Below are 13,066 nucleotides of genomic sequence, written 5' to 3'. Positions count from 1 at the left end.
AGTTATGTACTCTTTTTCAACAGCCTTATCAATCACTTCTAAACCCAAAGCAACAGCACGTGTTTGCATTTATGGGTATACTGCACATTCGCTTTCTCAGCCTTATTCACTTTAGTGTGTTTTTATCTACCCAGTTGGATGTACAAATCTTCCTAGGGGTATTATTGAACAGTTTTTTAAAATATTGCTAGCTCTAGATTGGAAGTACTACTTGTATCATATTTTATTTTAAGGACACTTATCCTTTTAAATCCAGATTTCTAGCCTGTTTATCGTACAATTGCACCTTTTCTACTCGTGAATCTCATTGCTCATGTTTATTTCTTTAGGTAGACAGTCACTTTTGCGCCCTCCCTAATGACCTGTAGTGTGCAGTTTGTCATTGCTATTTATAGATTTTTTTTTAGAAGAGGTTCAGATTTCTTACTTTTGAAAAAAGTGTAACTGGACCCTATTTTTCTTAAGCTTTTTGTGTTTTTGAGATAGCATTCCCAGGTTTGAGTGGATCAAAAGAGCACAATTTCAGGGCTTTTCCAAGACCCTAGCATGGAGCTAATCGGAGTCAGAATTTAATATGCCAATAAAAACTGAAAACAGGGTACTTGACGTCCAAAATAAGACTCCACTATCAATATTGTCTGGCATGCCTTCATTGCGTAACATTATATCCTTTAAACCTTCACTAGCAGATCCATTCATCAGTTTCCCCTCAGAATCACAGTACATTCCTGTGCCAACATGCAGTATAAATTAAACTGACAGTGTGGGAGAAAAATCGACTGTCTGTGGGTACTAGTGAGTACACTGCATATAAAGGCAAGTGGCTTCCATATCAAATTAGCTGGAACTGCATGACAATAAACTCCTGTCTGGCACCACTGCAAGGCTCGGGTAAACTCCTAGGAGTCCAGACAAACTGATCTTGTCAAAAAAATAAATCCATCGTCATGGAATTTAAAGACATTTTTGCACCTAAAATCTCTTCTCAGAAATAGCTTTTTTGCCTGTCAACAGCATGGCACAAGATTGCAATTTTGCACCATGAAGACGCAAGCAAATTATACCACGCAGAACATCGGAAGAGCAATACTTATTTATTTGCTACCTACTGTCAGGACTATTTGCCCACTCTGTTTATATACCCTTTACAACACACCGTTGCAGCCAGAAACTCCCACACTACCGCCCTCTAAAACATATGTTAAGTTTACCCCTGTTGTAGGTTGATAATATTTCCCCTTAGGACACCACCATTCCTCACTACTCTCTTATTTACCATACTCCTTAACATCAAAATATAATTTTAACTTGTCTCTGGATCACATTCTCCAGCAATTCCTTCTCTATTGTCAATCTCATCCCTTCTCTTCATCACAAATGTATAAGTTTTACTTCCGTACGTTCTTCCCTTTGTCTGAAAGGAACTTATTTTGTGGTGTAACAATCTTTCTTTATGTGCCCAAATAATTTCTCAAATTCACTTCCTTATTACAAGTTACTAGAATACACCAATTGAATACTCCACATCATAAAGCTGGGTAGCCAGCTTTGTTAATCCATTGGTACTGGACAATACAACACCTTTATTTCCCTATGTTCTCAATAAATGTTGGATAAATGTGGAAGTCTACAGGCGGTAAGTGTCTGATAGAATTAGTTGTGCATTTTTTCAGAAATAGCTTTTCTAAAAATGTTATAATTGTGTGGTAACTGAAAAATTGAGCAACCTTGACTGATTCATACTAATTCGTACTTCCTAAATACTCCTGTGCTATCTTTTCCCATGCCAATTGTAGTACCTCTACTGATAAAGATCACATCCTTGTCCTCCCTACCTAAGTGTTATTTCCATATGCCATGTAATACTTTACTAAGTTATCTACTTATTTGGTGATTTCCTTCATTTTGTTGTGTTAACCCTTACCATTATTGCTTAATATTTATTTGACCTTTCTTGTTTAGAGAGGCAGCACTAACCTGCTTCTTCTTTTAACATTTTCCATAGGTCCTCATTCTTTGTCATAACTTATTTGATGCAACATTGTGCCATCTAACACACAATTCATTACATTCTTTTTTTTAATTATCATCCTGTAGTGTGTTGTTCACCTTTTGAGATCTATTTTACCACTGTTGCATCAACCCACTTCTGTCTCCATACTCTTTCCAAGCTCTATATTAGCCACACTCCTATGTACTCCATTTTGTAATTGTACTATTGCACTAGTATGTCATCGTTAATAGGTACTTGTATAACACACAATCTGTCAGAAGGGTAGGCACCTGATCAGAAACGTTTATCAACCCTAAAAAATCAATTGTTATCTGATCTTATCCTATGTGGCATTGTGTAGAAAAAGGTGAGCAAACGTACCCATCCACATGCATATACTAATGTTTCTAACTCATTAACTGCACATCTCGTCTCAGCATTCTTTTGTGCTCTAAAAGCAATTATAGTGGTTACTTGACTGCACACCATATATTTGGCATAATACTGCTCCAGCCCTCTGTCAACACGGGCAGTTTTCATTACATCAATACTAATCATAGTACATGCATCCTTCAGTAAGTGTAGTTGTTTCGTCAGAGAATTGTATACTGATCAATATGGTAACCTAAGGTAACACCAAAGTTGCTCTTAGTCTGTGAGTCATCAATTTTTTTATACTCCTTCTCAAATTAGCTTTGGTAATGATGTGTAAAGTGGATTTCACGTGATTTACCTCGACTACCGTGATTTTATTGAGTCCGATGCTCTGGGCCTGGTCAGATAACAGCCCGCGCAGCCTCCGACTCCTCCGCACTGCACCCGATCCCCACTAGCAGCCTCTCCGATCCTGCCAGCCAGGTTCTTGCAGCGGTATCTCACCCAGGTGACCCCCTGAGTCCGTCGATGTAGGATTATTTGCAGGATTAATTAGGAGATAGCACGGAGCTCGGCACAAACGCGTCGTACATCGACGCTGGCAAGCTCCGCCCTCACTACCGTGATTTTATGTTTTGATTGTTAATCACTGCTTTTGGGTCACAATCTGGCTCATCCATAGTGCTCCCACTAACCAGAATGTGATCCTTGGAAAGCCAAGTTATCTCATCTCATCCCGCTAACATGTCTAGCACTCTGGAAAATGTTTGCAGCAGATGCTAATCCAAAGGGCAAACGCCTTTTTTATGGTATACGCCTAATGGCGTTATGGACAAGGATCTCGGTGAAGTACATCTGGTGCTATGCACCATTTCAGGTAAAGTCTAGCAAACCGCTCTGCCTTTAGTGCTTTTCTAAATTTGGGGCCTGATTATGATATCGGGCTGTTGACCGCTATTGCAGTCAGGAGACTGTCTGACAAGCATTTGGCGGTCCGACCACCCAATTATGAGATGACCATGTGGTGGCAGTCGTAAAGTGATCTTTTACACTGCAACCCAAGGAATGGGCTGCAACACAAGCCAGTATGAAAGAACACTTTGTGCACATCCATGCAACGTGTGCCAGGCACACAGTGCATGGTTGTGCATGGGGGCACTACATGTGCCTCAGGCCCAGTTCTCTCCCCCACCCTCTTCCCCCACCTCCGATTGTTTTGGTCTGACCGCCTGCATCATAATGCGTCAGTTGGACCAAAGGGCTGTCTGTCGGGGGGGACCACCACAGACATCAAAATCAGCCTCTTACTGCCATTGTTCGGTAATTAATGGCTGTCCATGCCGATACCATTATTCAGGTCATGGAAGTCCGGCCCACTTCCTATAATCTCTCTGACATGCATATGATAAAGGGTGGACTGATACCACAGTCTTCTCAGATGTCTCTGTCTCGCAGTGGTTCACATTTACCCTTCAATTGTTCTTCTACTTTTAATGGTATATTAAGCACTTTTGATCCGAGATATCTTTTATGCACAATGCAGTTTTAAAGATTTCTCAGTTTGACTTGTGTCTTTATGAATACTTGGATAGATTTCAACAAACGACTCAGCCAGAGCTGTAAGTGCCACTTATAGAATTTTACACCCATCACCAGGCTTTAAAAGGTGCAGTTTTCTCTCATTTTTCCTTATTAACCGTTCCTGGTCCTCTCCCACTACATACACCTTCTCCTTTATCTTTTTTTTTTCTTAAATGTGATCTCTGCCTCTATGCCATATGGCACGTTGGAAGATGATCCACTAGACAGATTTTTTCAACATCCTACACATCTCCCCTTTCTCCTTTAAAATCTTTGCTGCCTATATTTTTCTCCTTCATCTGCTTGTCGGTGTTTACATTAGATTAAACTACATATATTTATATTTAATATCTTTAACCTTGCTTGTAGAACTCCTGAGGCTACATATATGTATCTGCTCCGTTCCCAAACATCTGGTTCCATGATTTTTTTTTCTTGTTATGAAGTTATTCAATATGTTTCTATGGCTTTGTACAATTGGTATGTTTTTCTCTATTCTTTGTTTTGCTCCCTAGCTCCGACAAATGACTACAGACAGTCCTTTAGCATCTAAACATTCTAGTTTATTTTCTGTCCTCTCAAACCAGTTCCACGATTGCGTCCATCTTGTACTCCCTTAACATGCTGCCATTCGCTTGTATGGAGAGCTCACCTGGCATTGGTACAAAATGCTAATTGCGATTTATAGCTTTCCTTGGTAATGTTCTATACCACCGCTGGAACTGGTGCAACTTAACTGAATCAAAATGCAGATCTCGATGCACTGCAGTATATTGTTAAACACCTGGAATAAGCCTTCCTCACTAACTACAAAATGCACTTCCAAACACAATCAATCCCTTTCTTTTTGTCTTGCTCTCAAACAGTTTAGAATTTGGTGTTCTCACACAATATGTATTTCTTTAATTCTGACTTTTCTGCTAAACTTGTGTAACACAACTGCATCAAAGCTTGTTCTGGTGTTTTGCCTGTTACTGTGTACAGAGCAGTTGTCTGGAACCTCAGTGGTTTGAGTACCTGCTATCAGAGTCCTCTTTACAAACCACTTCTTTATTGATAAATCGTTCCTTTTTCTGTGGCAGATAGTGTGTCCGTATGCTGACAATTTGCTGTTAAAACATCGACGTGAGTACAAAGCATTGTGGGGTCATTATAATCCATAGTAATCAACACAGCCTTTTGTGGAAGCTTGTGGTGCTCTTGATGAGTTACCTGTTTTTTAAGATAGTGGTTGAGCATTAACGTTGCCCAATCTCAGTGTTGTCCCTCCCTTTACATCACACTGTCCTGAGCAGTCTAAGATTCCAGTTTGGGGAGCAGTTTATAGTGATCCTTACAGCAGTAACCGTTCAAGTAAAAATATATTGTTGTCCAAGTACCAGAATTCCAGTCTAAATTTCCATCTGTGATTTCCTTTCGTTTCTTCTTTAGGTGGTAGTCCTATCTTGTATTGGTTTCAGGTAAATTTCATCACAGTTGAGAAGTATTTAAGAAGGCACCCAACACTGTTATTTTTTTCTTCTTCATATATTTGCTTTCGAAGTGAAGATGTTAAACTAACATCTGTAGTCGGAGAGAAAAAGCGAGACAGGCATTTAACTGACAGCTCAGTAATCCTCCATAAGATTGTACTAGGAGTTGTTGATAACATCACAATAATTCTGGCCAAATGGAGAAGCACATTTCTGCAAGTTTGTCATCTTTTGTAAATTAGTCAATACATTTCAAAAGAGCACTCAAATCAGCTGCCTTCTCGTCTGATCTATTTACTGCTTTGAGCTTGTAAACCTAGTGCATTGACTATGTTTGCCCCTTTGGCTGGGGATTTTTATTGAGGCACCAGTTCAGGTGGCATGAGGCTCATATAATCCAAGGCCTTTAAGAGGTTCTTGAACCTGATAAGTCTCATGTCCATGCTGGATGTCTACATACATTTTCCGACTAGAGAATGTCTGATTGTGTTAGATAAGTTAGCTTCTAAGTAATAATGTAATACTGTTTAATTTGGCAAAACATATGTTACATTATTGCTTTAATGTATGGGAAATGTAGTCCTAGGACCCACAGAAGCCAGTAATATCAAGCCAGTAAAAGGAAGATAAGGGCCTCTCCATGTACCCAGGTATATATGTGGGTTTCAAGCAACAGAGCTGATCTTTTTATATCACATTACGTCTCGCACCAATTTTTCATATTATTAAAACAGCATGTGGAGGTGAAAAGAAAAGATTTCCTCTGATACGAAATGTTATTTATCATGTAGTAGCTTTAAGAATAATGATACATAAAGAATAATGATAAAGTAAAACTTAAGAAGATGTAATGGCATAAAAAAGGACAAACGTGTTTTGTCTTGGAAACCAGTATGCACAGCCTATACCCTTGGTCTGGTGTGTCTAAAAATCTATGTGCATCTATCCCTGTTATGTGTGCTACATTAATTATGTAAAAAAAATGTTAATAATGTATACAATCCAATTAATTGGATATCCTGCTATAGGGCTGTAATTTAGGAGCCAGTAGCATGAGCTCTTGAAGATGTAGAAGAGGCACTAGAGTTTGCACCCACTCACTTATCACCCACCTATGCCAAAGCACCAGCTTTCATTCTCTCAGCGTAGTTCATGGACACTACCATATACGATTGCGGATGTTTGATTTTTAAGATCTGATAATATTTATCTGTTGAAAAGTAAGTCCGTAATTTACTCTGATTTCTTCCAACTTGTAATTTTTTGCCTTTGACACTGTTTCAAAACCTGTAAAAAAAATATATTGTGGATTTGCAGAACCCTAAAAATGATTATAAAATCCAGGAGTGCATTGAAATTCCCATGCTCAAGCTTGGTGTGAAAGTCATCGTTTCTTAAGAATGTTTTAGCCCCCATTTTCTTTCAAATGGACACATGATGCGAAAGCTCCGTAAGCATTAGGAACTGAGACACCCTAGTTTGTACCTGGAGGCTACATCTACTACAAGGATTAGGTGGGAATTAAGAGTTTCTTCTAAGGTGATTTTGAAGGGGAGAGTCTATCTAGCTGCTGTGTCTGCTTATTTCTAAATATAGTTCTGTTTGATTTTTAAAGACTGATCATAGGATTATTTTACTCATTTCCAGCAGCTGTCCCATTCCTATGGGGAGACGATGTATCTGTTGTCCATTGATAATTCTTTTAATTTTACATTTAAGAATTCTATCTTTTCATGTTTTTCTTAATTACATAATTTCTTACAATTATATTTGTCTACTTCTGCCAAAGCCAATCGCACATTTGACCTCTCTAGCTATACCTGTTCAACACTAGCCTATAGATTACTAAGAACCCATTGATATCACATGCTTCTAATGTTCTACAGTTTTTGATGGTATTGAAAATAACTCTTTGCGAGGTAGCTATGTGCTCGAAATGCTCCAGGAACGAAGGTATTGTCAGAGGAATCTGGTCTGCATGACAGCATGTTAAATGTTTGATAACACTTGGAAAAGTGGAGTTATTTGTAACGGTGGTGGTGTATTCTCAATTTAAAGTTTCCTAAATTAATATAACTATTTTTTCATGAATATATTTCAGTGCATCTCTGGCGGTACGAGGGGGGGTACCCAGCTCTCACTGAAGTGATGAGTAAACTTCGAAAAAACAAGGTTAGATCTGAATAATATGTATTATAATCGAATCTTAATTTCTTTGACCAAGATATATTGTCATTTCAGTATATTTACAGTCATCCTGTTAGTACATTAATTCCTCTTAGAAGAGTTGCCCCTATTAATAATGTTGGTGGAAAAGCAATTTGTGGTTAAAGGGGAGTGGAAAGCCAGTAGCTCACTGTTTGCCGGTTTGGTTTGTCTGCCAGAAAACAAGTGTTTCATTTAAAAAGTAGGATTATTTAAAACTGAATATCTGAACACCAGAATCATACACATCATCTCTTCGATCTCTCACGCAAATGTAGTAACCGTTTTATTTAAAAGCCCGAATAAGGACACCCAGTCAAGAAACCTACAGAGTAATAATGTTTCTCATGTATGTTCTACACTAAACATTGCAATTTCTCCAGTCTAATGTAAAATATTTATTTTTCTATTGAATCCTCAAGTTTCATTATTAACCCCTTCGCTGCTAGGCCTTTTTTTCCCCTCCTGTGCTAAGCCTTTTTTTGGCGATTTGGGGTAGTGTGCGCTTAGGCCCCTGTAACTTTTTGACCACATAAGGTATCCACGCCAAATTTGCGTCCCTTTCTTCCAACATCATGTGGATTCTAAAAGTGCCCAGGGTTTGTGGATTCCCTTGGAGGGGTCTCAGAAATTTAGCAAAATACAGTGAAATGTTAGTTTTGTTTAGAAAAATGGGAAAAACGGGCTGCAAATGAAAGCCTCTGGGTTTTTTCCCGCAAATGTTATCAAAAAAGGGTTTGTGGGGCTGAAATCTCCATTTTCTCAGCTTTTAGGGAATGACGGTCTTTTGTCAGAGAACCAACATTTTTCACACAGTTTTGGCATTTTTCTGGGACATAGCCTATTTTGCTTTTTTTAGAGCTTCGAACCTCCTTCCAGTTAATGGTAGAAATGAGTTTGAAAGCAATAACGGATCCTGGAAAGCTATACATTTTCGAAAAGTAGACAAAATTCTGAATTCTTAAAGGGGTCATTTGTCTAAATCCATGAAGGTTTCTTTATAGAAACTAACAGTTAAATATTGGAATAATTGAAAATTAGTTGAAAAAAACAGCCTTTTCTCTCAACGTTTTCACCTATAACTTCTTGTAATTTTGACAGTTCTTTGAAATCAATATACCGTTACATCCGTTTGACCTGCCTGGTTGTGGGGATATATAGGACTTGTATTGTCACCAAGAACCCGACGAACCCAGAGCCAAAAACTGAGCAGCAACTTGCAATGGTATTTTATTATTTACTGGGTATAGAGCACTTATTCTTGGAAAATGTATACATGGAAAAATCGGTATGAAAGACACCTATGTATTTCTGAATTGGGTACAAATTTTAGAGTTTAGAAACAGTATATATTTGCACATTTTCAAAATTGGGAATACTCATACTAGCATGAGAATTATTGGTCATTTAAAAAAAAAAAATTCACTATCTTTCATTGGGAAGGGAGAAATGCATGAAAACTCAATAGGTAATAACAGTTGATTTACAAATCTGAATTACCCTAAGTCTCCCGATTAAAACGGTACCTCACTTGTGTGGGTCGGCCTTGTGCCTGCGACAGGAGATGGCGCAAAATGCAACGTGGTCACACCTCAATCTTGCAGTTAAAAATTTACCCTTTTATGGCAAAGTGCCTAGCTGTAGTTTTTGCACCCTAGCTCTGCCGACATCTAGGGAAACCTAGCAAACCTATACATTTGTGAAAAGTACACACCCAGGGGAATTCAGGATGGGGTGACTCGACTGCCTCCCACCAGGTACTGTTACCCAGAATCCCTTGCAAAGCTAAACAATTGACAAAAAAACCAAATTTTCCTTACATTTCTGTGGTGGAAAGTTCTAAAATCTGCGTGGATCAACAAATTTCCACCCACCCAGCGTTCCCCCAGGTCTCCCGAACAAAATGGTACCTCACTTCCCTGGGTCTGCCTAGTGCCTGCGACAGGAAACAGCGCAAAACGCAACGTGGTAGCACCTCAATTTCGCAGTGAAAATAAGCCCTTTTTTGGCAAAGAGCCTACCTTTCGTTTTTGAACCCTAGCTCTGCCGGCACCTAGGGAAACCTAGAAAACCTATACATTTTTGAAAACTAGACACCCAGAGGAATTTAGGATGGGGTGACTCGACTGCCTACCACCAGGTTCTGTCCCCCAGAATCCCTTGCAAAGCTAAGAAATTGACATAAAAAACGCATTTTCCTCACATTTCTGTGGTGGAAAGTTCTAGAATCTGCGTGGATCAACAAATTTCCACCCACCCATCGTTCCCCCAGGTATCCCGAAAAAAATGAACCTCACTTGTGTGGATAGGCATAGTGGCTGCAAGAGGAAAAGGCCCAAATCGTATGGTGGAGACTTAAATATTACCCTTAGCAAAACTTCTTGTTTTGGGGGGGGGGGGCACCTGAGTTTTTGGCCCGGGGCTCGGCGGCCATCTTTGGAAACTACCAAACCCAAACAGTTTTCCAAACTAGACACCTGGGGGAGTCCAGGGAGGTATGGCATGCGTGGGTCCCCCAACGTTTTCCTACCCAGAATTCCTTGCAAACCCTAAAATTAGGTAAAAAAAACACTTTTCCATATATTTTTTAGTGGGATCTCCGTGCCGACACAAATATCCAACCACCATGCGTTCCCCTTGTTCCCCCGAGTAAAATGATACCTCACTTGGGTGGGTGGGCCAAAGCGGAACAGGCCAAAAATGTAGTTTTAAGAAATTTTAGTTTTTGGGGCTGTCAAATTAAGCACATAGAATTCTACTGTTTTAGGGTCATCCTAGTCACAGGCCTTTGGCCCACCCACACAAGTGAGGTATCATTTTACTTGGGAGAACAAGAATATGAATATGAATCTGAATATTGATATGCCCCCCCCCCTGGAAGCGACCCTTGCCCAAGGAATCGCTTCCTTTTTGCGGGAAAAAAATCCCTGGTGTCTAGTGGGGGCATTCCTGGTGCAGGATCGCGACTCTGTGCGCGATCCTGAACCAGAAATGCCCTGCATTGGGACATCAGCCCGAGAGCAGAAACCTCACCTGCTTGCTAGACGCGCTGGAAAGAAATGGCTTGCAGCGCATCCAGCACTTCCTGATGACGTCGGCGTGCGGTGAGTGCGCTGACGTCACCAGGAAGCGTGAGGGGGCCCGGGGGTGGCAGCGGAAAGTCTTTCGCTGCCACCCCTGCTACAAGCACCACGATCGATGCCCCGGGGGCGGGGGGGGGAGCACCATCGCTCCCCCCGAGGGCTGTGCCGATGACGGAGCGGTTCCGTCATCAGCACAGCCCAACCGATGCTGATGACGGAACCGCTCCGTCATCAGCATCGAAGGGGTTAATTGTACCCTTTATCAAGGGTTCATGTACTTAAGTTCCTAAAATAAAAAATAAATGCATTAAATTAACATGCAATATTCCTGTGTCGATATTGGTTTGCAGGTGGGGTGACTTGCTGCTAGCATAGTCGGTCTTACTTTTGCGGAAAGGCTCATCTTGCCATCTTAGTTTCATCATCCTTGTTGAGCTCATGCTTTTTCACAGTTAGTTCGGCTAGTAAAGATTTTCGGGCCTCTCTTCCAGTCATGTTCTTCCCAGTCAGTCAAAATTTAGACCACATCTTGCAAATTCCTCTGAAGAACCCAACAAGAAGTTGGAGCGTGTGTCACAAAGTTAAAAAAAAAAATCACCATATAAAAAATTATCATGTCAGTATTTCTTAAAAGCAAAATGCACATAAGAATGGGGGCAGTGAAGCAGTTTAAATGAGGCAGATAGCAATGCACAAATGTATTTCTAAAATGTAATTTGTTTTTCTTTTCCCATTTTAAAGGAGTTTACAGATTTTCGTAAAGAGAGGGGAAACATGCTTCTCTCTCGCAAGAACCAGCTTCTTTTGGAATTCAGCTTCTGGAATGAGCCAGTACCTAGGGAAGGACCGAATATTTATGAACTGAGATCATATCAACTGAGAGTAAGTTTGACAGACCTAGAACACTTTCCTTAAATAGCTGTGAGGAACCATGTTTTGAAAGTGTTTCTTGATGCCATGCAAAAATACAACTGTACAATTATAAGCTAAGGCATCCTATCACTTGATAGCCTGTCTAGGGTTCCACAGGTTGCAGCGCTAGTGAAAATATTCCTGGACTTGTTGTGAAGACAGTGAAGCCATCACTACCCTCCTCTCATTCTAAAGTAGTTGGCCAAGCCTCTTCTACCTAGAAAGTATTACTTGAGGAACATACTCTTAATTATAAAGTGCAGTCGTGCCACCGTACTTCGAGTGGCAGTTGCACAGAATGGCACCGTTTGTCACTGCATTGTTTTCATTGACCAAAAAACAATCTTCCATTCAGATGTCTTTGCTCTTAGCCAGTGCATACACTCATCCTTGCACATGTCACAAAGACTCGTATATGTGGAACACTAGTGTCTCCCTGATGGACCCCCGATAACAATTGAAGGGCATATTAAACACACATTGGCAAAGTCAACAATCTAGATTGCATGCGTGAAAAGCTCTTCATTGAGTTGCCACAGGAGAGCAGTGTGAAGCATCTGCCAGGACTGGAGAAGCTGCTGCTTCTGCTGCTGACAGATTTACGCTGCCTGCATAAGGATCTACTTTGCCATATCGCCAAATCCATAATATAAAGTCAGTGTCACAGAGCAATCTGTCATAGAATGCAATTGCCCGGAGTTGATAACAAAAGAACTAGAACTCGCAACAGGCTGTTAAAGTTTTCTGTCCCTAGTTGCTAAAAAAGCATGAGTTACAGGTGGCCTTTCCAAATAAATGTTCTGTCTCATTTTAAAATGGTCAGTGAATTTCTTTGCGGTATAAACAACCTCTTGAGCCTGCTCTATATAAAAATAACATGAAATAACAAAACCGTTAGTTCACATGGTAGGGGCTGTGCTGGGTCCTGCAGGACCATGATGAGCCATAAAAAGTGTGATGCCAAAAAAAGCTTCCCGGCCCGTCGGGGAATCCCTCTAGGACCACATGACACCATCACCCGTCTAAGGGCCCGCCCGCACCCCCCGAACTCCCGAGCTATTGTGTCAGGATACCTCTACACTTTCCCCATTCTGTATTTTTTTTAAAAATATTTTCAGGGGGTGTGGCCTGGGCGGCAGAGATGGTGGTTGACCTCTAGTACTGCTCTTGCAGAGGTAGATCTTTTGTCATCCTGCCTGACAACAGCATCCTACCTGCTTCGGAGGGCTCCTTACAAGGCTCTGGGTGTTAGAAGTACCATTCCTTGACTTGATTTGGTACAGCTAGGCTGCTACCGCAGCAGAGTGAAGGGCTTCTGCAGTGCAGGGCCTCTGCCAGGACCACACTCTCTTTTGGGACCTGTGGGCTGGGTGAAAATGGCCAGTTGGACTAAGGTGCTCTGGTCGTTGGTGCCCGAAGTAGAATGCTTCCCCACTTGCCTGAAA

The 13,066-nt window shown here is 40.7% G+C and overlaps 1 protein-coding gene across 1 annotated transcript in view; it reads left to right on the top strand.

The window, feature by feature from the left end:
- The window catches only part of NIPSNAP2 (nipsnap homolog 2), a 102,527-nt gene that overhangs the window by 43,123 nt on the left and 46,338 nt on the right, over positions 1-13,066 (top strand). Inside the window, exons 5-6 of the mRNA XM_086954578.1 lie at positions 7,523-7,593; positions 11,451-11,591. Of these exons, the coding sequence (XP_086810704.1) occupies positions 7,523-7,593; positions 11,451-11,591 (212 nt within the window). The remainder of the gene's footprint in view (positions 1-7,522; positions 7,594-11,450; positions 11,592-13,066) is intronic.

Source organism: Lissotriton vulgaris, chromosome 2_1 (assembly GCF_964263255.1).
Source record: "Lissotriton vulgaris chromosome 2_1, aLisVul1.2, whole genome shotgun sequence".
In the NCBI taxonomy this organism is placed as follows: Eukaryota; Metazoa; Chordata; class Amphibia; order Caudata; family Salamandridae; genus Lissotriton; species Lissotriton vulgaris.
The sequence above is the reverse complement of the archived record's forward strand: the minus strand, read 5'-3'. Positions and strand labels throughout refer to the sequence as shown.